The following is a 25592-nucleotide window of genomic DNA, read 5'->3' as shown; positions in this document are numbered from 1 at the left end:
ACAAAATCTCACCTATAACTTAAACCATTTTAGCCTTTTGTTTGTGTGTGGTCTAAAATCGTAGCTTTAAACCCCGTTTGTGCCGTATATTGCAGAAAAAAAGAGACAGAGAGAGAGACAGAGACGAGAGTTTATTGTAAGTACTAAAGTATCTATTCCAACTTGTTTCAGATACACAATAGAAGTAGCCGACTTCGATTTCGGCCAGCAAGCCAACTTAGACTACAAGACGTTCACCGAGCGCCTCCGGGACAGCTTCCGGAGCGCCCTCAACCTACGACACGATTCCGAGACGGACCCGCTCACTCCCAACTCGCGGTACGACTCATAGACGTATACCACTAAGATTCGTGCAATTTTCTACCTTATCCTACTTAAAATACGGTTGAGTTTTGAATGGCGTTCAGTGAGCGATTCTAGACAGCTTCCGAAGCGCCTTCAACCTACGACACGATTCCGAGACGGTCCCGCTCACTCCCAACTCGCGGTACGACTCATAGACGTATACTACTAAGATTCGTGCAATTTTCTACCTTATCCTACTTAGAATACGGTTGAATTTTGAATGAAGTTCAGTGAGCGATTCTAGACAGTTTCCGGAGCACCCTCAACCTACGACACGACTCCGAGGCGGACCCGCTTACTCCCAACTCGCGGTACGACTCGTAAACTCACATCACTAAGATTCATGCAATTTTCTACCTTATCTTACTTAATATACGGTTGAATTTTGAATGACGTACAGTGAGCGATTCTAGAAAACTTTTAAAGCGCCCTCAATCTACGACACGACTCCGAGACGGACCCGCTCACTCCCAACTCGCAATTTTCTACCATCATGTCCCACTTACTATACGGTTGAATTTTGAATGACGTTCAGTGAGCGATTCTAGGCAGCTTTCGCGGCGCCCTCAACCACGAGCGCATCCATAACACCATAGTTCAATTTTCAATCGTATCCCCATCTATTTGGTGGCGTCTGCTAGTTGTTTTTTTTATTGTAAAATTTACATTGGACAAAATATCCCTGGTATAGCTCTGCAGTAAAAGACATATCAGAATTATTTAAAAACTTTGCTTTTCCAAGTGATTTAGGTACTGTGTTTAATGCAAATCTAATGTAATTTTTGTTACAAATTACCAGAAAGGCGTGTTTGAAAACGTGAATCATCTATTTTCGTTTGTTTTACTCGTTTATCCTCTAGCCGCCCATACGTCAAACCGTGCCAAGCAAAATGAAATTTTATTTTGTCAACACAATGTTCAAATTAGAATGGAACAGGAGACCTTTTTATAGGTCTCTGGGCGGCTAGAGGATATTCTAACTTTTGATTGCTAGCCGATCATCTTTATATTCAATAATATCGATTTTTGGATACATCTAGACTCTTAAAATAGGAAAGTTTTTATTTCCAACTCTTTTGCTTTTGCGTAAAATTGTCACACTTAAAGTTCGAGGTAAAATGTAGACGTCTAGACATTGTAAATGGGGTCAGATTTGTACTCAAATCGGGACGCAAACCACTTGAAAAGTTCAATGGTGCACTGAAATTTTACTGTATTTGCCGTCGTGCCAAAAAACTTAGATTTTGTTTGCGTTATCAAACTGCTAAACTTGTTTTTTACTCATCTCAATAAAATTTCAGTGCATCAATAGTTATTTGTCTGCGAAGTTGTTGTTTGCCGTGAGTTTCAGGTACAAATTTTGTTAATAATTACTTCCCAGGCGATAACTCTGTAAAGTGATTAAGGGAGATGTATGATGATGTCTCGTGCACGTCAGCTGCTGCCCTGTTGGTGGGTTGAGGACGAATGTGGTCATAAAAATCTGTTACTGGCTTACGGACCATTATATTGAATGCCGAAAAATCAAAGTCTTATCTTCGCTCTGTCTCGGCTATAAGTGCAAAAAAACATTAAACCTTTTTGACTCTAGAGGATAAAGTAGTTTTTTGCGAGAAAATTAAAGAAAAATCTTGTTTTTTGAACTGTATGAAAACATTATTATTATATAACTTTTTTGTGTATGTTGAGTTATGTCGCCTTGCAAAAACTACCCACGGTTCAGTAAAAAAACGAGACATTAATATTTTCAGTATATGAAATGAACAATTAAATAGTTTACCTGAAAATAATTTGTATCTTCTTTGCAAAATTGTATCTCTCTTCGGCAGCAAAAAAATGTACACCTGATTTTTTATTTAATGCGAAGATATTTTTATTTACATAGTCATAGTTTTAACGTTTAAGGTATTTTTTATTTATTAGATAGTGATCTCTACTTTATATTTAGTTATTAATTAAATTAGACATTGACATAAATTATAATTTTTTCAACATTTGCTTGGCGCTTTTATGCCCCATATTGTAGACAAAATAATATTAAGATGCGTGAAGTAATGCAAACCTTTGTAGGTATAATTTCGAACCCTGAAGTAGGTAACTCTGTTCGACCCAGTTCGGTGGAGTTCACACACATCAAGCCAAAGTTTCAAAAATATATTAACACAACCTTATTGTCAGTGTCTTAAGGCCTGTCTCCATATTGCGCGGCAAACTATCGAACATTGGCTCGCGAGGCAGCCGCGCGCAATGGATACCGGGTTGGCTCGCGAGCCAACTCGATCAGATCGCGTATCCATTGCGCGCGGCTTCCTCGCGAGCCAATGTTCGATAGTTTGCCGCGCAATATGGAGATAGGCCTTTAGAGTTTATATATTTTTTCGAAACGTTTGCTTGTAAAGGTGTTTGTGAACTACAATTTACATTATGGAATAAATAGGTTGTCACGGGCTAAACAATACACAAACGGGTTTTGACAACTCACGTCTAAAATCTATTTTGAGCCACTTGCACCATCCCACTAACCCGGGGTTAACCGGTTAAATCGATAACTAAGTGTCAAACTGTACTGGTAACCATGGTAACTCCAGGTCTAGGTTTAACCGGTTAACCCCGGGTTAGTGGGATGGTGAAAGTCGCCCTTAACTGTCAAGTTTTTAGGCTACATTATTTTGCATTATTTTTCGTATGTTGGTATTCTTTTGTCTATGCCCATATCAAATGGCTACACCCGACTGATAAGTGCCAGCATTCCAGATAATTTAATACTTAATGTTTTTGTTTGGTTTGATATCGTATTTTGTTATTGTACATGTGGCAAAAACATAATTTACGTAAGTATTATAGATGTTATCAGAGACGAGTAAAAAAAAATAAGTTTAATAATTTTGATTTTGTTTAATATTTATTCACCATGTTTATATTGTTTATTTTTACTTTGTAGCTTGCACATAAGGCGTCTTGTTCTTCGATTGTTTCTCATCAAAACTAATGAAAACGTCATCTTTTACAAGTTCGCTACGGCGCAAACGATTGGCATCTTGGCTAGGTCCTCTGGGGCCAATATGCCAATCGTTCAGGCTCCGAATGAAACGCATATGTCACTGTCGCACTAATATAGAAAAGTGATAGAGAGACAAAGCGTTTCGCTGTCGTAGCGCAAGCAATTGTCACCTTGGCTAGGCACCCTGGCCCCTGATAGTAGTAGTTAGACAAAGATTTTCAAATAATGCATTAAATCTTCATGTAACTATGGTATTGTTTATGATTTATTTAATTTACATTGTACTTGAATTTAAAATGAACTGGACAGTCAAAATCAAGTGATCAGTCATGTTTTGTGATATACATATAGGATAGATGAATTAGTTCTAGTAGTATATATAAGCATTAAACATGAAATTGAGGATTAATAAAATGTTATTTAAATATGTAAGTGTTTCACTCTTTACCATTACCAAAGAGAATAGAGTGTATAGAGAGTTACTGTCATGGTAAATTATGTAGCCACACTACTTTTACTGCCATCTTTCGACAGAAGATTAAAACTGTTAGACCGCCTTTTGACTTTGATCCTTATTCTTTCACTGATATGTATTAATTTGTTAAATATTTAAATTAACGCTATCTACTCGACAGTAGGCCAAACGTTATGGCGCCATCGCTCGAAAAGATTGCACCATAGCTTTGGCCTAGATGGCGTTAATTTAAATATTTCACAAATTAACACATATCAGTGAAATAATAAGGATCCAAGTCAAATGGCGATCTAACAATATTAATCTTCTGTCGAAAGATGGCAGTAAATTTACTGTGGCTGCATAATTTACTTTGACAATCTGCCTCTATACACTCTATTCTCTTTGCTTATGTATGAACCATCGTTCTTATAGGGTGTAATTTTAATTATCAAACATACTCTGTGTAGTGAATTTATATGTCATATCATACCTATAGCAAAGACATATGTAACTTCGTATAAGATGAATAAAGTTTAAGGAAAAACGTGCCACGGAAATCAAGAAAAAGTCATCCTGGGATAGATGCCGCACACACCATTAGCCTATGCTCGGCTAGATGGCGTGACGACACCGTTTCATATTTAACAATTTTAACACATGGATATCAGTGAAAGAACGTGGATCAAAATGATATAAAAATAATAAAATCATTTATCCATATACATACATTTTTTTGATAATTTTATACGTTTTTGTTTTGAGTTTTAGTCGTGTGTCGATAGATGGCAGTAAATTTACTGTGACTACAAAATTTACTATGACAGGAACACTCTAATACTATCTATTATTTTTGCCCATAGCAAGTAATAGGTATTTAGTAGGTCTCTCCCTTTACTGAACGAAAAACCTTCCATATTATTAAATTCACGTATAAAACTTCTCAAATAAAACGGTTTAAAATTCAAACCTAATACAAAACATTACAACTGTAAAACTCCACCCATTTCGCTAAGCGCTAAATTTAACCACTCAGCCGACTGAGGCATTAAAAGTATTCGTTTTTCGCATTTCATTAAAATGTTAAGTACGTAAGCTCGGTCTAGGCTTGAAGCGGAGTTTTAATCGTGTAACGAATACATGAGTACTGTTTTAAATAGCCTGCTCAGCCCCTAATTAAGTATTGCGGGATTTGGGAAAGGAACAGTACGTCAGCACAGAATAAAATAATAGTGCTACCGTATAGAAAGGACACTTCCTACCGAAGTTTGACAGCGATTCAGAGACGAATCATGCTGTCCCTTTCTAATGTATGGCACTATCCCTTTCGGCTATTTAGGGTTGTCAAAATTGGCTGTCTATAAATTACGTCATCGATTTTTGACGATTTTTGACCCTCCTGCCCCGTATACTCATCCAAAAATCATGCTTCAAATGACCCCATTTCCGAGCCGAGTTTGCCCCAAGTCAGGAGTGTCTCCCGACTGACACAAGTAGGTAGTAGATAGGAAAGCAATAGATCGGCTGGACCAACAACCACAACCACACCACCACCACACACAACCACAGTTCTATAAAACAGTTGGCTCAGCCGAATTACGAATCACCCGAGGTAGACCACCGCAGGTATACATTTACTACTTAGGTATTGCCGAAATCGAATTATTATGTTTTTTCGTCATGTGTACAGTCAGCAGCAGAACTTGCTAAGCGGGCGAGGTGTTCAAAATTACCTTGACACGCTCTGACACGCTCTTATTTTCTTTACAATAAAATCGCGTCAAGATCATTTTGAACACTTGGCCCGCTTAGCAACTTCTGCTGCTGACTGTACCATCACGCTCCGCGATTGTTAAGCCATTTAGGGTCCTAGCTAAATTGGTTGTTCAATTGGTTGCTTTCTGTACGGTAGTACTATTACTTTCTGTGCTTGTGTTGTAAGCATGTTCTTTCCAAGCTAGCCTACTGTATCTGTCACCATGACCAGGGCCGGCTCTCGTAAGTCGATCTGTCGTGACTGCTTAATTTTATTCCGGGGCAGGCTGAGAACTTTGAAAATCTAAATTTGTGTATCTTCATTCTCTTTACTTAAATGAAGCCAGAGCGAATAGAGATTAAGATAGACGGTAATTTGAATTATGATGTCCACGATTTTGAAGGACACTAGATACTTTTCATGGTATCGTCTTGGGTCGTCCCATTCGTTTTTCGTCAAGTTCTTAAATTAGTCCTATTCTGCTTTCGTCACTCATTCTACATTGAAAGCCACCGACGATTGTGACCAATGTAGAATGAGTGACGGAAGCAGAATAGGACTAATTTAAGAACTTGACGAAAAATGCGACGACCCAAAGACGATACCCTTTTCATGGCTTATAGCTTAGGTTAGTAAATGAAACATTTTGGAAACCAACGTGGGAAGCTGCTTTTATGATCATTTACAAAATGATAAAATTATGAAAATTAAAAATTTCGTTGATACAATTGTAAACCGTTTTCAAAACTACCCACTAAAAGTCTCACTATTCTCGTTTTCCCGTTGTTATTATGACAACAAATTTGCTCCGGTACCCGTGCCAGTAATTCTCAGAACTGTTGTGTAGCTATATAACTGCGGTTACTCAGAAATACCTATTCGTACTACTCATAGCTGCCGCCTTACATAGGCATCATAAATCAATAATAATGCTTTGTTTACGATACTTAGATATAACACAGGGTCATTTTTAACCAGTTAGCCATAATAATATATATATGTCATTAAAGATCAGCCGTATTGTACAACACAATATTGATACAAGTTTTTGGACAAAAATTTCATTTTTGGTACAAGCTTTTATCGCTGACTGTACTTTTCTAACGACAGACAACTAATACTCATCGAGACAATTCTAAAAACCCCTAACACAATTAGGTTGCGTTGTTTCATCACAGAGATCCTATGGCCACCTCCTGTCTCCATTATCAGATCAGCTCGATGGTACCATAATGTTGCATTGTCATCCGATTTATACATGCATGCAAAATTTCAGCTCAATCGGAAACCGGGAAGTGGATCAAATTTAACTTGCAAGATTTGATTACAGACAACGGTCAGGTGAAAGTAAATAAAAGCTTGTAAAAAAAAAAGAAATGTTTGTCTGTAAAGTCGGTTTACGGACGATAATTTTGCGTGATGGAGATCCGTCCACAACGTTACCATATGGAGATATGTCCACAACGTGATACTTTCGTGCGTGCTACCGGTGTTCATCAATTTATAAGACGTTATCACGCCAAAAATTTAAACTTAAAAAAGGCTGCACCAAACATGCTGTAAAATTTACGATGTCTGGTATATTATTTGGTTAATTTAAATTTATTATAATGATAATGTATATATGTCGCAGTCAAAAGTGTGAACTGGTCAAAAGAACTTTTAACCGACAAAAACAGGCAAAATTGCTTTTGACTGAGCATGTTGGTCAAAAGTAGTTTTACCTGAAAATAATTGGTTAATAGTAATTGTGACTGTTACTATCAGTCAAATTAAGTACTCGTAGAGATAGGTAGGTTAGGGTTATTTTTTTTTGCTACGCCCAAAAAACGAAATAGGTCAGGAAATGAATGCTCAAAAAACGTTGTAGAGGGAAATGCTAGGAACACAATTTTTGACTCCGTAACTTTGTTTGGACTAGTTAGGAGGTGAACATATCAAAAGTCCCCGGCTGTAGCCCCGCTGCTGGGGGGTAGAGGGGGGTAAGAAGGTCGAATTTTTCAGTTTTTCATTGATATCTTGGAAACTTTGCGTCTTAGCGACATGACTACTAAGACAAACCGAAAGCTGATAAAATTAGTTACAAGTTTTATTCAGTCAAGTTTTTCGATATCATGAATAGTTTTTGAGATACCCGCTCTTGAAAGTTTATTTAGGGATTTAGTTTTTATCTTGATATCTACGTCAGTGAAGCTGTTAGGCCATGTTTGGTATCATTTTCGTATAAATCGGGGGTGCTGAATTCATTTATGGTATCACATTGACACTATTCCGAAGTAAAACCAAAATTTAAAAAAAACATATTTTTTTTAATCCCTCTTCACGCTTAAACTGCTGAACCAATTTCGTTGAAATTTGGTATAGAAATAGTTTCAGTCTTGACACAGAACATAGGATAGTTTTAATAACCAAAAGCATCTTTTGAGGGTGTGAAAAGTGGGGTGGAAGTTTGAATGGGGAGTCAATAACCGTAGAACCGGTTTAGATGAAATTTAGGACGGAATACATCTGTGATTTAGATGAAAATGATACCAAACATGACTTCAAACCTTACCTTGAGCAGTATTAACCTCAGGAATTCAGTTTCGTCGACGAAGTTGAATTCCCCCCATACTCCATTTCACAACTTTAAAGGATGATTATAGAGATAAAAAGTATCTTATGTCCTGTCTTGGGACTCGAAATATTTGTATACCAAATTTCAATTAAATCGGTTGAGCGGTTTAAGCGTGAAGAGGAATTGAAAAAAAAAAGGTATTTGTTTAAAGTTTATATGTTTTTTCTTAGGAATGGTGTCAATGTGATACCAAAACTGAATTCAGCACCCCCGATTTATACGAAAATGATACCAAACACGGTCTAGCAGCGTCACTAATGTAGATATCAAGATAAAATTGAAAGCCCTAAATAAACTTTCAAGAGCGGATATCTCAAAAACTATTCAAGATATCGAAAAACTTGACTGAATAAAACTTGTAACAAATTTTATCAGCTTTTGGTTTGTCTTAGTAGTCATGTCGCTAAGACGCAAAGTTTCCAAGATATAAGTGAAAAACCGAAAAATGAGACCTTCTTTCCCCCCTCTACCCCCCAGCACCGGGGCTACGGCCGGGGACTTTTGATATGTTCACCTCCTAACTAGTCCAAACAAAGTTACGTAGTCAAAAATTGTGTTCCTAGCATTTCCCTCTATAACTTCTTATTGCTTGGCCTAAAACTGTTCCCAGAGATATATAGGTAGGTTAGGGGTTAATTTTTTTTGCTACGCCCTAAAAACGAAACTGCTGCCAGAAATATGTATGATTTTCAGGTAAAACTACTTTTAACCAACATGCTCAGTCAAAAGCAGTTTTGCTTGTTTTTGTCGGTTAAAAGTTCTTTTGACCAGTTCACACTTTTGACTGCAACATATATACATATGCACGTGTGCAATAAGTAGAACATAGCTATAATTTATTTATTGTAGTCAATAGAAAACAGTTTTGTATGACTCACGTTTACAATTTTAATATACCTACACGTTCCTACGCACAATGTTTTTCACCATAGTTTTGTTTGTGGTTAAGTATATGAAAGTTTTAAACAAACGCTATTATGACTAGATACATAGTAAGATTACATTGCATAAACTCCATTGTTCTACGAAGCTACGAATAATGGTAATATTATGTTTATAGTAGGACCCGAATTTGAAATAAAAACATAAGATATATACCAACGTGACATGAATCTCAGGGCGGGCGTTCCTCTCGCACCAATTGACCGAGCGTGAGCAAAGGTCTCCGTTTCATATTGGGCAAAAATGATTTCGTATATTATCCCGATGTTCTCTTTTGCAGGTTGCAGGTCGCATATCTCAAAAAAAATCGCATTTCTCAACCGATTCTCGTAAAATTTTCTGATCAGGTTCGGTATTTAGATATCATTTTTCTGTCGTTTCCTTGGAAAATAATGTGGGCATAATTGGTATAATAGTTATTTGTTTTACAAGGGGGCAAGGTTGTTGTTTAACCGCTCGTGCTAATATTGATACCCGAGCAAGCGAAAGGTTCCAAAATTGAACCACGAGCGAAGCGAGTGGTTCGAAAATGGAATCTTGAGCGTTGCGAGGGTTTCAAAGCACGAGGGTTAAACAAAATTTGCCCCCGAGTGAAACACAAAATTTTTCACCACACCAGCCCGAAGCAAATATTGAATGTTAAATATCAAACAAAATCAAACCAAATCAAATCCAAATGAATGTTATTAAATATTTATCATCCAAAATCATCATTTAAAAGTCAATTCTACCAGCAGACTTTGCCTCACATGCGAATAAAATGCAACTTTGCTATCAGTTTTTGAAGTGCAAAGTAAGCCTTTCCGAGGTGGTGTGGTGAAAAGGATTTTAGTGTCTGTAGGGTAGGGTCCATTCCATGGCACTTAAGACCATTGTGAGTTGGATGTGATAATGACTCATCAGAAGTATTTTTTGTAGCTTTATGAAGCATATCGCGAGATCTACTCTCATAGAGCCACTAGTAGGTACCTAAATTAGTAGGTACTATCAACATATTATCTGCTTTAGTGTATGTCTGTCGAATTGTCGATAGATGATAATATATAAAGTTTTTAAAATCTCAATTTGGCTATTTTCCTTTTATAAATTCAGTTTATCGATGTCTCCTAGTTTCTCGACACAGTTTTAACGAATGGGTATAATAAGGAACCTAGTTCGCACATTACTTACTCTCACAGCTTATCAGTAACAACAGATTGGTTAACAATAACAGAAAATGAGAACGCATAGTCGTAAGAAATGTTAATGATTACGCGTACGAAACTATATCTACTATAAGTACTTAGTTTACTATTATTGTACTTTAGAATCTATATCTGCTTACTTAGTTTACTTTAATTGTTAAGTATACTGTATTTATCTATATAAGTATGTTTATATCAAACTACAAGCTATGCTTATAGTTTGGGGCTAGGTCGATTTAATGTAAGATGTCCCCATTATTTTTTTATTGTGAAAACTAATGTAGGTACCTGTCGAGATACTTCAATCATGGCAAGTTCATAAATATGTATACATTTTTGCACCTTAATTCATTGCAGTAGATAAAAAAATGTATACATATTTATGAACCCGACCTACACACGCGCAACTGACAACTTTTTATTCATAGACGCGCTGCAAACCTCAATAAGCTAATCGTTTGTCTTTATCTGTCATTTAGATTTATGTATTTATAAGAAAGGGATAAAACATAAATTAACTAATTCAGGCTTGTAAAGTTTTATGTTATGAATAAGGGGTTTTGAGTACAGAGTGCAAGTTGCGGAAAGTTTACATAAAATTCTATAAATTCCCGGAAATTTCATGATACTTTCACTAGGAAATATGGGAAATTTAAATTTAAAATGGGAAAGTTTCAATTCTCATACATAAATGTAAGAAATTTACCGAATTTTTCCTACGTTAAATTTCCGAAACATTTCGCAATTTTGGAAAGTTTCCTTAGGCACATCAGTAGTTTTGAGGGTTAATCTCGTTACAGTAAAGTTTGTTTAGCTGTTAATTATTGCGGCGATATTCTTTTACCTAAATACTTAATTTATCATTCGACTGCTGTTGTTGTTAAAGTTTTTCTAGGCAACTAAGTACATACTTACATCTGAATACATAAAGAAACTACATATAGAGATAATGGATGGTAAAAAATTCAGTAATTGTGGGTAGGTAAACAATTTAGGAAGAAAAAACTATTTTATACTAAAAATATTTATTTCATGGTACCAAATTAAATCTAATCAACATTTTCTTTGGCAATACGAGTGATTTGCAACTTAATTCAATTTATAAACCATCTAACGCTGGTTCACCGGCCACAATAGAACTTTCTATGCCGCAGTGGTCCTCACCACGCAGGATCTTGAAGAAGCCATTGTCACCCCAGTCGCTGTTCCACGAGTTAGCTATGAGCCAGTATTTCTTGCCGTTCTCCACACCCCACCCAAGAATCTTGATAGCGTGGCCACCCAGCGCGTCTCCTGATGTGTGCGAATATACCCCGCTTTTGTAATTCAATAAGTCCGCGTATACAGTGAACGCCCCCTCAACAGGCCCGTTTATATACAGTTCCGCTTTAATATGATCCTCGCCGCCTCTCACCGAAAACACATGTTTACCGTAGTGCTTGTCTTTACCGTATTCAACGTCGTATCCGGCTTCGCATTTCTTGACACACTTGGGCGTTTTCGAATCGCCATTACAAGGCATTCTGTTGCCAGGGACGTGGTGCTCGCAGGGAGGGATCTCATATGGCTGGCAACCTTGGGTCGAGTTGTACGAGCCTCCTGATACAAGTCCGAAGTGCTTCCAGTATTCCCAAGCTAGAGACGGCATACCGCCGTTGCAGCCGAGGCCGCAAATCGGGCAGCAACTCAGCATATCTTCGGCAGAGAAGTGGAAATGTTTCGTACCGTTAGAATAAGTGCAGACGCGATCAGTCATAGCTTCGACGGCTCCGAACGCCCAGCAGCTTCCGCAGGATCCTTGGTCTCTTATCTCGTTCAGAGTCGGGCAATTGGGCCATTTGTCTCTCGGGTCAAAGCTCTCCGGCAGACTGGCGATGAGATCGGCGTCGTGCTCTTTCACAGGGAGAGTTAAAAGCATGTCATCCTTGAGTACGCCGGTTAATTTCCTGATGTGTGCCAACGGGGTGCTGAGCGGGAAGTTGCGGCCGGCCTTCCAAGAGTTCTGCTTGGAGTTTATGAGGACTATGAACTCATCGGAGAGCGGATGGAGCGGGCTCATCGCCGCCGTAGCGAAGGCGGTGAAGAGGAGCGCGCCGAATACCGGGGTGACCGCCATGATGCTTGTGGTACGTGATGCGGCGTCGAGCGAGAGCCGCCGACTGAGGGGAGAGACGAGCGTGCGAGCCGTATATGCGAGTGGGTCCAAGCGCTGCTCGCGTCGCGTGTAATTGCGTCGGTACAAACGGTTACAGTGTGATTACAACCTCATGCAGACGAGTCGAATGCTCAGATGAACCAGTCTAAAAAGGTCTAAACCAGATTTTTCCCTATCTCTGAATCATCAAGTTTTTTAGGGTCCCAAAAAGAAACGGCTCATTCTTTCTTCCGTGGGTGTCCGTCTTACATTTAGGAATAAGGAATGTGAAATGAAACCTTCGGACACTTTTTTCTATGACGAAAAGTACTCCTAACTCACGCTCTAATTTTTAAACGACTTCCTTAAATAACATGTTTTAAAATGAGAGCCTAACTTCTATTGTATGGCGGCGGCTAGGTTCTTGTGACTGTACTCTTCTCCTGGATGTCGTTATGACGATCTGAGGGCCTACCGCTAACCACGTTCGACGTGTTGCCTCTCTGTCGCACTTGTAAATTTGTACGTAAGTGTGACAGGGAGGCAACACGTCAAACGTGGTTCGCGGTAGGCCCTCTGTTCACATACACACTGGTGGTTGGTACGTTCGACTCCCCTACACCAATGAACACGAGTACACGAGGAGATAGGGGACGATGCTTGACCTATGTCGAAGGTTAGGTCTATCAATAAACAAAGCTAACAGAGATTACGGTCGAACGCTCCACAACGATTAGCAAACATTTGTTTTGCCCCTCGGAAATAATTAGTCGGGGACTGGAATGTTTACTTCTACACGAAATTATTTAGTACTATGCAAACACTTGTAATTGTTATGAAATTATATTTATTTTGTCGATCGGCGTGAAGCTCTAGATTTTCAAGTTTATAAAACTAGAATATGAACTAAAATAGATGGCATAAGTATAATATAAGAAAGAAACTGGCCGCGTAGCCAAGATGCCAATCGCTAACGCTCCGTAGCGATCGAAACGCAACTGTCACTGTCACACTAATGTGGAAGAGTGATAGAGATACATAATGCTTTTCGTTGTCGAAGCGATAGCGATTGTAACCTTGGCTAGGCGGCCTGATTGGAAGAATTGGTTTTAACTTTTTTGAGCTAAAGTAAGGTGGGGAAGACTAACATAGTTCAGGTACTTTGCTCGGGGCAAGACTAACAGTATGAGGATTCAATACAAAATACAAGTGATAATCATATCCCGGTGATAAGTAGTCTTACGGTGCAGTTATTAAAAATGTAAGTTGGTAGGTACTATATTTTGAAAGGCAAGTTTTCTATTGTTTCTTAGCGTACCTATCATGTTGCGTTTGCGGCGTTGTATTATAATGTAATAATTAAATTGCGTTACGAATCCGCTAGATATAATAAATATAAAGGTTTTGATAGTTTCGGCATGTTGCAGAATTTCCTGTGTGTTGCGAACAAATGATACATTTTATGCTACATTTTTATGAGCCGTAGAATCGACAGCCATTATATGTATAGTTGCTAAGCGGTGTTCAAAAATGATCTTGTCGTGACTTTATTGTTGAGAATAAGAGCGCGTCAAGGTAATTTTGAACACCTCGCCCGCTTAGTAACTTCTGCTGAGTGCTGCTGACTGTACAACCATGATTCCATGGTTCCAACTTCCCTGCGCACCTGTTCTAAACAATATGACTTCCTTTTGCTTGGATGTCGTATTTGGAGATGCTTCGTTTCCTATTTAAACATTGCTAATAGATGCTAGGCTTCATACTGGGGTTTTTATTCGACATCTTTAAATGATTATTGGTGACATAGCTGCAATAACCACAGTAAAATCTCAATGGCAATTTTAGTAGCGTGTTGACACGCTCATTATTAGACATTGAAAGAACTTTACCGTCGCAAATCATTTTGAAAACTGTGTACTAACATTAATGGTTTAACTTGAGGGTGGATATGTATCCTAACGATGACAACTAAGCCCTTGAGTTTTCAGTGATTTCAGGAAAGTTGAACTCTGATACTCGTAAATAAACATTTGTGAATTATTCTCATTAGTAACAAAATTATTGAGAACTGTTAAAATTATTGACAGTTGTATCGTGAAGCTAATGAAGTTCAAAACGGGTACAAACTTTAATCTTTGAACACGCATAATGCCGGTCATGATAATGTAGCACATAATTGTACATGTCATGTATCATCCAAACTTTAATTTGTCCTTTCTTGAACCTTATTTCAAAGGCATAAGGTCAATATTTATGTAAGAGCCCTGTTATAGTACCGACATTATGAAAACAAATTCGACCGATACCTAATCATATTAATTGCATGAGCCGAGAGAGTTCGCTGACACTCTAGAAGTCATCAATAACCGACGAAAGGGACCTAATTAAGTTACTACCGACTTATACAGTCGACGTCATACATCTGTGTACACTTTATAGTTTATACACTTTGCAATAAGACGAGAAATATAATCATATACCTATTAACGTTGACTGTACGTAATAACCACTTATCAACCGACGTAAAGGTGGAAATCCATTTTTTGCTTATGTTTGTTTCCCAATTTTTTGAAGACGCTTCGATCGATTTGATTTGATGGTGGCATAGTCTTCACGTCAGGATCTGATGATTCAGGAGAAATCGGGGAAACTCTTCTAATAGGTACCTTATACATAAATCTATAAGTATAGTGGCTTGGGTATTTTTATAGTTACGTACAATACAAATGCTCGGATGCTTTCGGAAAGTACCTATTATTGAAGTGGAACTGCTGAGGAGGACCATAAAATGGTGCCGTGTTTTGACTGTTTTGTGACGTCAGTTATTTTATTTTAGATTATTTTTAGGTATTTTCCCTTTAACGATCGAAATGTTATCAAGAATAAACCTTCCGCAAATTTATTCATGGGACCATTGAACGTTCATGAACAATCAAAGTCAAGATATCCGGTTGCCGGTCAGTGGGAAGGACAAACAGATTTAAAAACAGGACGGGAATTTAATTGAGTTAGATGAATTAAGGAGGGGACGGTGAAATGTTTGCTTTAGCCTACTGACAACACCTTATCCTTGTAGGTATAATGATGCTGTAGGCGTCTATAGACTGATTCTAATTTCCTAAATCAGTCGGGCGATTTATTTGCCACCGTTACGATTTAGGATTCAGAATTAAGTAAGATGTATGAAGCGCGTAGATAGCTTTGTCGGTAAACCTTTATTGGCCTTATTCCTGAATGGTCGCTAGTGATTTTAATTTTATAAGATTTATTCAAATATGTTAATTTTTGTGCCTAAAGATAACCAGGCACTTTTATATCTTTATTTAAATCCATCTAAATCAGGTTCCCCGGCTACAACTCCACTTTCGATGCCGCAATGGTCTTCACCTCGCAGTATTTTGAAGAATCCTTTATCACCCCAGTCACTGTTCCAGGAATTAGCACACAACCAGTATTTCTTTCCATTCTCGACACCCCAGCCTAAGATTTTGATAGCGTGACCCCCTTTAAGTATCCCTGATGTGTAAGAATAAACGCCGCTCTTGTAATGAATGAAATCCTCGTATACTTGAAACCCAGCTTCAACGGGACCGTGAGCGTACAATTCCGCTTTAATATGATCTTCTCCGCTAATAGAATAAGCAACTTTTGCTTCATGTTTGTCTTTAACATATTCAACATTATATCCCGATCCACATTTCTCTACGCAATCAGGTGTGTCATTATACCCTTCACATTTCGGCCTGTTTCCATCTACGCCATGCTCGCAAGGAGGAATCTCGTAAGGCCTGCAACCTTGCGACGAATTATAAGGCCCTCCAGATACAATGCCGAAATATTCCCAGTACAACCACGCTGCTGATGGAAAACCACCATAACAACCGAATCCACAAAACTCGCAGCAACTTACCAGGTCATCAGCAGAGAAGTGGAATTGTTTTGTGCCGTTCGAGTAAGTGCAAATTCTGTCGGTCATGGCTTCTACAGCTCCAAAGGCCCAGCAGCTTCCACACGATCCTTGGTCTCTTATGTCATTTAGACTTGGGCAATTAGGCCATTTCTTTCTCGGGTCGAAGTTCTCCGGTAGACTGGCTATCAGGTCGGCGTCATGAACTTTGGGAGGCAGCGTAGAATATAATGGATCCTCGATGACTCCCATCAGCTTCTCGATGTGAGTACTCGGAGTGTCCAATGGGAAGTTTCGGCCAGCTTTCCAAGAGGTTTGTTTTGAGTTAATCAGAGATATGAACTCGTCGGAGAGTGGATGAAAGGAATCATTTGCTGCCACTGCGTAAGCAGCAACAAAGTAGATAATGCAATATTTGACTGAAAATGACATCGCTGTTGAGTTTCGCAAATTACAATCGTTTTTTTTTGAGTGGGTATTTATACCATACTCATATTTATATGGTAAAAATGGTTAACTAATGACGTGTAGTACTTACGTACGTAGTAGAATGTACCTACAATTTTAAGTACCACACGTGTGTACAAGATAAAGGCAGAATATGTAAAATATTTACAATTATAATGGGTGTCTAATAAAAATTGTGTTTTTTATTAGAGTAGTCAAAGGAATACCTATGAAATGATAAAGTTTAATTTAACCCTTAACATGGCAAGACATGAAATAATGTAGCCACCTATCACGTGGAATGTTTTTGGGGATAGTAATGAGTAAAAAAGTACTATATTCAAGAAAAAAAAATTAAAAGCATTCTGAAAGTAGGGTTTTCAGGACGTCCGTTAAAACGGACACTGCCACGAACCTTATATATTTATTGCTCCCAGGGTTGTCCTAAAAAACGGACAATGCCGTTATACAGTTTAAGAAAATAAAAATTATTAAAGAATTAAAATAAAAAAATTAAAAATAAGCAAAAAAATTTAAAATTATTTCAATAACACATTAATGAATGTTTGGGAAATATGTTTATTTATATTAATAAGAAGAAAAATCTTATGGGACACATAATAAGACTATATTTTCTTCTAGTGTTGATGTGTAAAACGACCCACGTACAGATATATTAAACAAAAATATACATTTTAAAGCTACGTATACATGCAAAATAGTCTCATAAAGCTAGTTACACATTACAATTATTGTAATTAATATTACTTTACTTAAATGACCACACCATTTATCACTATGGTCTCACAGTTCTATGTCTTGCTTGTTTTCTTATTACCCGGACTATCTGAAACGTAAGCTGGTGGTAGATAATAGCTGTAGTTTCTGTAAAAGTTAAGATATTTTTCAGTCTCAATGGCCTCTGGCAACATTCTGGGAATATATGGCTCCTCCTTGGCGAGAACCAGAGTCTTATCCATGTCATGCTCCCAGACCGCAAGCTTTAGTTGGTGGTGCTTGACACATAATTAGCTGTAATAATATGTTCTTGTACCCTAGTAGAAATGCTTTGCTTCGTCTGCCCGACATATATATGAAAGACTAGATTCGAAATTAGCTATTAACTCTCCTGAATTTTGTAAAGATTACATTTTACAGGCCTCAGGAACAGTAGCATCTTCATCATCGACTTGAAATAGGTTTTAACCGTAGGACATCTCAAGACGTGCCAATAATTTGAATACTGAAGCGAGTTATGCATTTAATGACGAGGAATTAAGTTTTGTAGATGGAGTACTAGCGGACAGGTCGTGTTTAGGTCATCAGGTCGAGTATTATGAACAACTTTTTTCCTACAAGGACTATTTAGTTCGAAATTATATTTAAATACAGATAGTGCCATTCACAATGAGGCGCACTAAACTTTAATAGCATGACAATAAGAATAAAAGCACGCGTGTTCGTAAATAAACATAATATTTGTCCATCATATTTGACATACTCTAAGAAAGTCACCTGGCTGAAAAAGAGTCAGATTGGGGCAAGACAGATGTACAATCTGCCTCTAGTAAAATTTCGTCATAGTCGTCTTTTTTGGTATCTCACTCCTCTGAGTCAGATTGTGGAACCACCTGAGACTAAAATATAAAAAAATGTATACATATACTTATGTATAACATAACCCCAACGCAACAATGGCCTATAAAACGACGATAAATGTAAAAATATATATACCCTAAGTATGGCAATCTCCGTTTTCTGTCACAATCTTGTCTCCGCACAAGCCGGCAATGTCCGTATTTTAGGACGTGCTTAATGGTACTTTGTTACCAGTACTATCGACAATGTCATAAAAATGGGACATGATTTATTTCGCAATTTTTGACTTAGAATTAATCTATGATTTAATGAGCTTTATATTAAATAACAATGTCTAACTCATCTAGTAATAATATCAACGCAAAGAAAACACTTATTTACTTTATATTCTATGGTGTCAGGAACACACTCCGTCGCAAATTTAGCGAATTTCAAATTTCAACTGCCGCCTGCGCATAAACCGAATTTTGTCTGATATTGTCTTAAACTAGGAAAAAAAGTACAATTCTTGCACTTTCTTTAACGTAGGTACTTCCTTTTCTAGCCTGCACTTAGTGTTTAAACTAGGCGTCACATTTAGTACCTGTACTAAAAAAGTGACACAAACGCTTTAAGGGTTAAACTATAAATAACACCCCAACAAGAATGTTATTTGCAAACTCCGTGGAGAAAATGACATAAATTAATGTAACATCTCAAATTTATCTCATTTGTGGTAGAAGCCGGGAACACGAAAGGAATTAACTGCTCGGATTTTCTTTGATGTACATCGGGATTTTGTCTCGCAAAGTGTTATTTAATGATGACGGAATTATAAGCCTTATGAAGCCGGTTTTAAAGAGGGGTTTAGGGGTGACGGGTTTCTGTAATGGACGCATGAGCGTGCCAGGGAAATGAGTAATTGCTAATATTAGTTGTTTAACTACAACCGTAGTTATCATTTAGTGAAGTAATAAGAATGCTCTATTTGTAAGTATATCGGTAAACAGACAATTATTAAATAGTCTACAAGTTTTGTGTAGGTATTGGTAAAATGTTGGTACCATCAACCGGGGTGAAAGGAGATGGAGACTTGAATAGGGATTGAAACTGGGGATGACATGTACCTTATAATTTCTTAAAAATTACGCACACAAATTGTTACACGTACCTTTGCGATTGAAAATAATAATGATAAGTTTGCGGTTTATTACTTTAGGATGTCTTATATTGAAGAGTAGTATTCGAAAACATCAAAATAACGTCATTGATTTAAGAAAGTGTAAGATTGGTATGAACCCTATTGTTGTAAAGGTACAAGCACAGATTATATATACAAGTTTCTATAGCGAAATTCCTGCAACTTCTTTATAGTCAAACTCGATTACATGCTATGTTATTGCTATATTATACTGTTAGGCACTATTTTTATTACTTTGTAAATCATTCTTAGCATCAGCAATCATATTTTAGTAATTTAATAATTGCATAAGTAGTAATGTTTTAGCTGTGTGTTTTAGTAGTAATGTTTTAAATGTATGTTAACTAGAGTCTGGCTACTGAAATATTACCCAAAGTTTTGGCGGGAAATTCAAAAAATCTTGGGCTGGTCACACTGTGTGTAGTAGGATTTATAGTTTTGATACTAGAAAATATTTTTGATTTTCCGTGCACACGTAAGGTACCTGATAAAATAAGTTAAATATACGTTGACGTGCACTCAAAGTCAGCTCACATAATTTATACCACTATTTAAAGTACAGTTAACGACAAACACATAAGTTTACGGTCCAATGTTTTGATTTTATTGATATTTTCTAGAACTTCTAGTTTATCCGTTTTTTTTACACACTTGTTTCAGGTATTAATAAATGCACGTACTTAATCAAAGTTATAGGGAAATGTTAGAAATAGTACTTAAAGTATCAAAATATTATTAGAGCACCAACCTACTAAATTATTTACGACTTGTAAACATTGCAGTTTTTCGTTAATAATCGCTTCACGTCGACTTCGCACATTGTCTTAATTATTTAAGAGCTTAAATAATAGTTTGCGGACCACACTCGGCATAGTCATTATTAATATTATTTAAGTGTTATTTAAAATAAACGCCTTATAAACCGCAAACAATTTGAATGAATGACATAAATTGACAACAGACTTTTAACTTTTTTTAAAAGCATAGACAATTGGTGATGCAACAAGGAAATATTTGTCAACAAAATTTGGCTAGCCAGACTCTACCTCTTAATGTCTGGCCCTTGCTTAGACATGCATTATCGGGAGAATCAAAATTAACCCATTATAGACTAGCGGACAGACTAGCGGAGAGACTAGCGGAGATCAGAGAAATAAAATTAACCCATTATAGACTAGCGGTGCCATATGGTACCATATATATTATGTATGGAAAAATTATAAACTTTAAATGACCTAAAATGGCTACTAGAAAATTTTCCAATTCTGATGCCTAAAAAAAATTCAGTCTATAATCGGTTAATCAGCATCGCCTTCTCTCCACTACCAAGTACATTAAATTTAAGGTCAATTCTACACAGCTCCGGTTTAAGGTCAGGTTCCTTGACCACGGTAGATCATGTAACATGGAACAGGCGGCGTTCGGCGCATTTACCCTCATCGGCAAGTTCGCTTAATTCCAAGCGTGCTATCGTTGGGGGTTGAGGGCTGCCAGGGTAACGTGACCTTGAGATTTCTTTAGAGTATGGAAATTTTGAAATAGGGTTTTTTTCATTCATTCATTTCACTGTTTAAAAAAATTGAGATTATTTATAATGTAAAATCGCGGACTTTAATATATTTTTATCATTATCTTTCACTCTAATATTTTGAGTGTAATAAAAAACCGGACAAGTAGTTGGACTCGCCCACCGAGAGTTCCGTACTTTTTAGTATTTGTTGTTTATAGTGGCAACAAAAATACTAATCCAGTAATTTTGTCGAATTTTGTAACCGGGCTCTTTTGCGTCAAATCCGCTAGTTCTGATTTTTTGCAGACTTCTTTATGATGCCTACCGACCACCGACACAACCGACACAACCGACCCTAATCACAGAATAAATAATAGTACTATAGTCGCACCAATAAAAGTCTGCAGCGGATTTGATAGCCCACGCAGTGTAAGTGTTATTTATACGTCATAATTTCATAGAAGTTTGACGTTTAAAATGACGTCTAACTCTAGGTACAGAAGACTCACTCGATAACAAAACGCGTCTGTTACGATCAGGTCAGGTATGGCCGCTAGGTGGCGACAGCGCCACGCGCGGCTTATGGCTTTCCCCAAAATTGGTGTGGAACGGATGTACTTTTTGCTACTTGTAGCAATGCGACGAAATCGCGGAGTGAGCCACGCCTGCCCTAATGCCTATTAAGCGATTGGAATTATAGTTTTTGTTGAATTCCCATAGCTTACCTAAACTTCGGCACTAACCAGTATTAAGCGATATTTAAGAACGGATAGTTGATACGTGTTTTGAGTTCCCATTTGTTCTGGTTTTCAGACTGAGTGTTCTATAATAATTATAGAAAGTCCTAAACGACTAGCTGGTTCGGATTTCTAGCCTTTCTGTGTTTTATAGGCTATTTAGAGCTTAAACTACTTCATATTTTATCGCAAGAAATGTGCCTCTTCGTTTCAGGCTTTATCATGAGAGATTAATTGGTATTACGAAGGTCGTGGCTTTGAATTTTCACTAATACCAATAACAACACTAGCAAAGGGTCTCTTTATTCTTCAAAAACTGATGAGAATGTTGCATTTTATTCATAACAAGGGCAAAGTATTAACACGATTAACACATTCACTGCCCCCGACGCACATGTGCGTCATACAAGTTTGTTCCTAGGCCACGCCCCTTGACAGTGAATGCGTTAAAAAACGCAAATTTTGAGTTCCCTCAGGGTTTCCTGGGGGAATTGACGTTTAAGTGATGATTTTGACTGGTAAATATTATATAGCGTTTATTTGTATATGATTTGTAATGTTTGAGAATTGTGGTGAAAATGTGCCTTGAAATCCTCGCAACACTCAGAATCTTGAATCATTTCGATCCACTCACTATGCTCGTGGTTTATTTCTAGAATCTTTCGCTTGCACAATGCACGGTTATCAATATTAGCACAAGGAATTAAACAATAAAACTATGTGTCCGTGTAAAACAAGTATAATTTTGGCAAAATGTAACAAATAAAATAAACATTACACTTTGACAGATAAACAGAGATTTTACCTGTTTAGCACCATTGGCACGCAACCCTAATGGTTTAAAACCAGACTAATAATTTTTCCTCTGTATAAGATTATTTAATTTATAAAGCCTAATGGCGAGCTGTTGAATATAGATACCCGTGCCACTTGCATAAACCATGACTCACGCTAGAACGATCCGGACTCGGGCCGAGGCGTCTGACACTTTTCTAACAGAGAGCATCACGTGATCACCGGTCATAGAAACCGAAGTGTCGGAAGTATCAGCCTGGGCCGCGTTCTAATGGCTCCTCTACACGATGGGCCAGCGCCAACCACTCCAAGGGACGCAGCCATGCGGTAAAATGAAATAGCAATATCACTTGCTCCCTTCAACACATAAATGCGTCCCTTGGAATGGCCGGCGCTGGCCCATCGTGTAGAGGAGCCATAACGTGAGTCATCCTTAAGATGGCGCCAAATAAATTAAAATCTTAATGGCACCCAAGGCTATATGTGACGTCCCACGGGTAAAGGTACCTTATGGCGGTTGGCGCTTACGCTATTATTAACGCAACTCTAATATTATTGCGGCGCTATGCGACGTAAGCGCCAGCCGCCATAAGGTACCTTTTGCCGTGGAACGTCACATATAATAGCAAGGACTAAATAATTAAATTAACACTTAAATAAAATTAAGCAAACAATAATAATAAAAACAAAGTCAGCGGTCCCATGGGCACCATCGCTGTCTGTATTCTATGGCTGTAATTTTGTAATTTCATGGTAAACAATTTGTTTGACCTAATTTTTAATGGTTTGGTGCTAAGAGGATTGCGGCGGTACACGACGCCATAAGAATATAATTTTTAGGGTTCCGTACCCAAAGGGTAAACGGGACCCTATAACTAAGACTTCGCTGTCCGTCCGTCCGTCCGTCCGTCCGTCCGTCTGTCACCAGGCTGTATCTCACGAACCGTGATAGCTAGATAGTTGAAATTTTCACAGATGATGTATTTCTGTTGCCGCTATAACAACAAATACTAAAAACAGAATAAAATAAAGATTTAAATGGGGCTCCCATACAACAAACGTGATTTTTGACCAAAGTTAAGCAACGTCGGGAGTGGTCAGAACTTGGATGGGTGACCTTTTTTTTTTTGCTTTTTTTAGGGTTCCGTACCCAAAGGGTAAAACGGGACCCTATTACTAAGACTTCGCTGTCCGTCCGTCCGTCCGTCCGTCCGTCCGTCCGTCCGTCTGTCACCAGGCTGTATCTCACGAACCGTGATAGCTAGACAGTTGAAATTTTCACAGATTATGTATTTCTGTTGCCGCTATAACAACAAATACTAAAAACAGAATAAAATAAAGATTTAAATGGGGCTCCCATACAACAAACGTGATTTTTGACCAAAGTTATTTTTTTTTAATTAAAGTTACAAGACTATATGGTTGGATTTGGGGTTGAACAAAAGATATTAAAATTTTACAGAAACGGTTTTTTTTTCATCTCTCTAGCTCTAAAAATAAAGATTTTAGACCCGGGTCAAATTTTTATTTTTCATTTTTTGATTTTTTTTTGTCCAAATCGGTCCCAAAAAAGGTCTATGTATACGGAAATGCATTAATCGTTTAGTACATCGTACTAACGACAGCTCAAAACTGAAGTCCATTTTGCTTTATCTCTTACCGTTTTCGAGATATATCGTTCTGAACTCTGAAGGTACGAATTTACGAAAAAACTTTGCTATTAACTCCATCAGGCGCTGATGACATTTTGTATGTATACAGGATGATTCAGAAGACGTGAGCAGGACTAACACTGCACATTTCGTAAATTATAAGCAACTGTCTCGTATCAGTATTAGTGAGGTTAACGTTAATTTTCTAGTCATGTTGAAAAAAAAAGTTATTAATTTATTTACGACATGCATGGTCACCCTAAGATTAGTATACTAAACTACCGATATTCTGTGTCAAATTGAATGTCATCACTGTCATCACGGACTGGTTACTTTTGAAAACTCGTATCTCACTCAAGTTTGACAGCTTATTTTCTTCGTAACAAAATGCTGTCATTACGGTTAATGAGGTTTTATGTTTATTAATTAGGTCTTGTAGGGTGACCATGATTGTAGAGAATTAAATTTGCTCTCACCAAAAAGTTAAAAATAGGAAAAAGTGTGGTTGTTTCACCTAAACACGATGGTGATCGATTAATTATCAGTTACTGAGTGTGCAGGATTAGTCCTGCTCACGTCTTATGAATCACCCTGTATATTGAAATCCGACTCGCACTTGACCGTTTTACATAGTTTTTTTTTTTTTTTGTAATTTCGGGTTAGTAAGTTCGGGTCATGATTTATATGGTAATCATCATCATCATCATCATCATCATCATCATCATCATCATCATCATCATCATCATCATCATCATCATCATCATCATCATCATCATCATCATCATCATCATCATCATCATCATCATCATCATCATCATCATCATCATCATCATCATCATCATCATCATCATCATCATCATCATCATCATCATCATCATCATCATTTTCGCTTTCAGTCGCCCACTGCTGAGTATAGGCCTCTCTTCGTGTACGCCACTTATATACATGCATTTATGTGTATGGTAATATTTAGTAAGTGACATGGCATAATGTATATTGACATAATCTGTCAAACTGTCAAATTTGTTTTTTTTTGTCAAATTTAGTGTAAAGTATTATATTTTGTCATAGTTTAGTACTAAATGTCAATGTTGGGTAATTTTTTGTAGACTGCATTTCTCATCTTAAGGGCCGGCAACGCACTTGCAGCCCCAGTGATCGCTGTGCTTATGTATTTTTGGGCGAGTTTTTGGGTTTCGTATGGGAATATTTGGTACAAAGGGACATGTTACAGTGTCCCAGTGTATATTGACATGATCTGTCAAACTGTCAAATTTGACAGTTTTTGTCAAATTTAGTGTAAGATCATATTTTGTCATGGTTAAGTACAAA

The 25592-nt window shown here is 37.4% G+C and overlaps 3 protein-coding genes across 4 annotated transcripts in view; 1 reads left to right on the top strand and 2 right to left on the bottom strand.

The window, feature by feature from the left end:
• The window catches only part of LOC134667159 (uncharacterized), a 287834-nt gene extending 285291 nt beyond the window's left edge, over window positions 1-2543 (top strand). Inside the window, exon 7 of one of the 2 annotated variants that reach the window (XM_063524470.1) lies at window positions 172-2543. In XM_063524470.1, the coding sequence (XP_063380540.1) occupies window positions 172-331 (160 nt within the window). In that variant the 3' untranslated portion in view covers window positions 332-2543. The remainder of the gene's footprint in view (window positions 1-171) is intronic. The other variant, XM_063524471.1, reaches the window with a different exon arrangement.
• An 8764-nt stretch (window positions 2544-11307) lies between these two features.
• LOC134667132 (cathepsin B-like) lies at window positions 11308-12492 on the bottom strand. Its single transcript, XM_063524415.1, has one exon. The coding sequence runs from the start codon at window positions 12413-12415 to the stop codon at window positions 11399-11401; it is 1017 nt and encodes a 338-aa protein (XP_063380485.1). The 5' UTR covers window positions 12416-12492; the 3' UTR covers window positions 11308-11398.
• Window positions 12493-15740: 3248 nt separating this feature from the next.
• On the bottom strand, window positions 15741-16785 carry LOC134667602 (cathepsin B-like). The gene has a single exon (XM_063525032.1). It carries the CDS (start codon window positions 16770-16772, stop codon window positions 15753-15755), a length of 1020 nt encoding a protein of 339 aa, XP_063381102.1. The 5' UTR covers window positions 16773-16785; the 3' UTR covers window positions 15741-15752.
• Window positions 16786-25592: the final 8807 nt, after the last annotated feature.

The sequence above is a fragment of the Cydia fagiglandana genome, chromosome 9 (assembly GCF_963556715.1).
Source record: "Cydia fagiglandana chromosome 9, ilCydFagi1.1, whole genome shotgun sequence".
Lineage (NCBI taxonomy): Eukaryota > Metazoa > Arthropoda > Insecta > Lepidoptera > Tortricidae > Cydia > Cydia fagiglandana.
The sequence above is the reverse complement of the archived record's forward strand: the minus strand, read 5'-3'. Positions and strand labels throughout refer to the sequence as shown.

Bases quoted from the DNA above. Each gene is read 5' to 3' on its own strand.
- LOC134667132 (XM_063524415.1), bottom strand. From the start codon at position 12,415: ATGGCGGTCACCCCGGTATTCGGCGCGCTCCTCTTCACCGCCTTCGCT.
- LOC134667602 (XM_063525032.1), bottom strand. From the start codon at position 16,772: ATGTCATTTTCAGTCAAATATTGCATTATCTACTTTGTTGCTGCTTAC.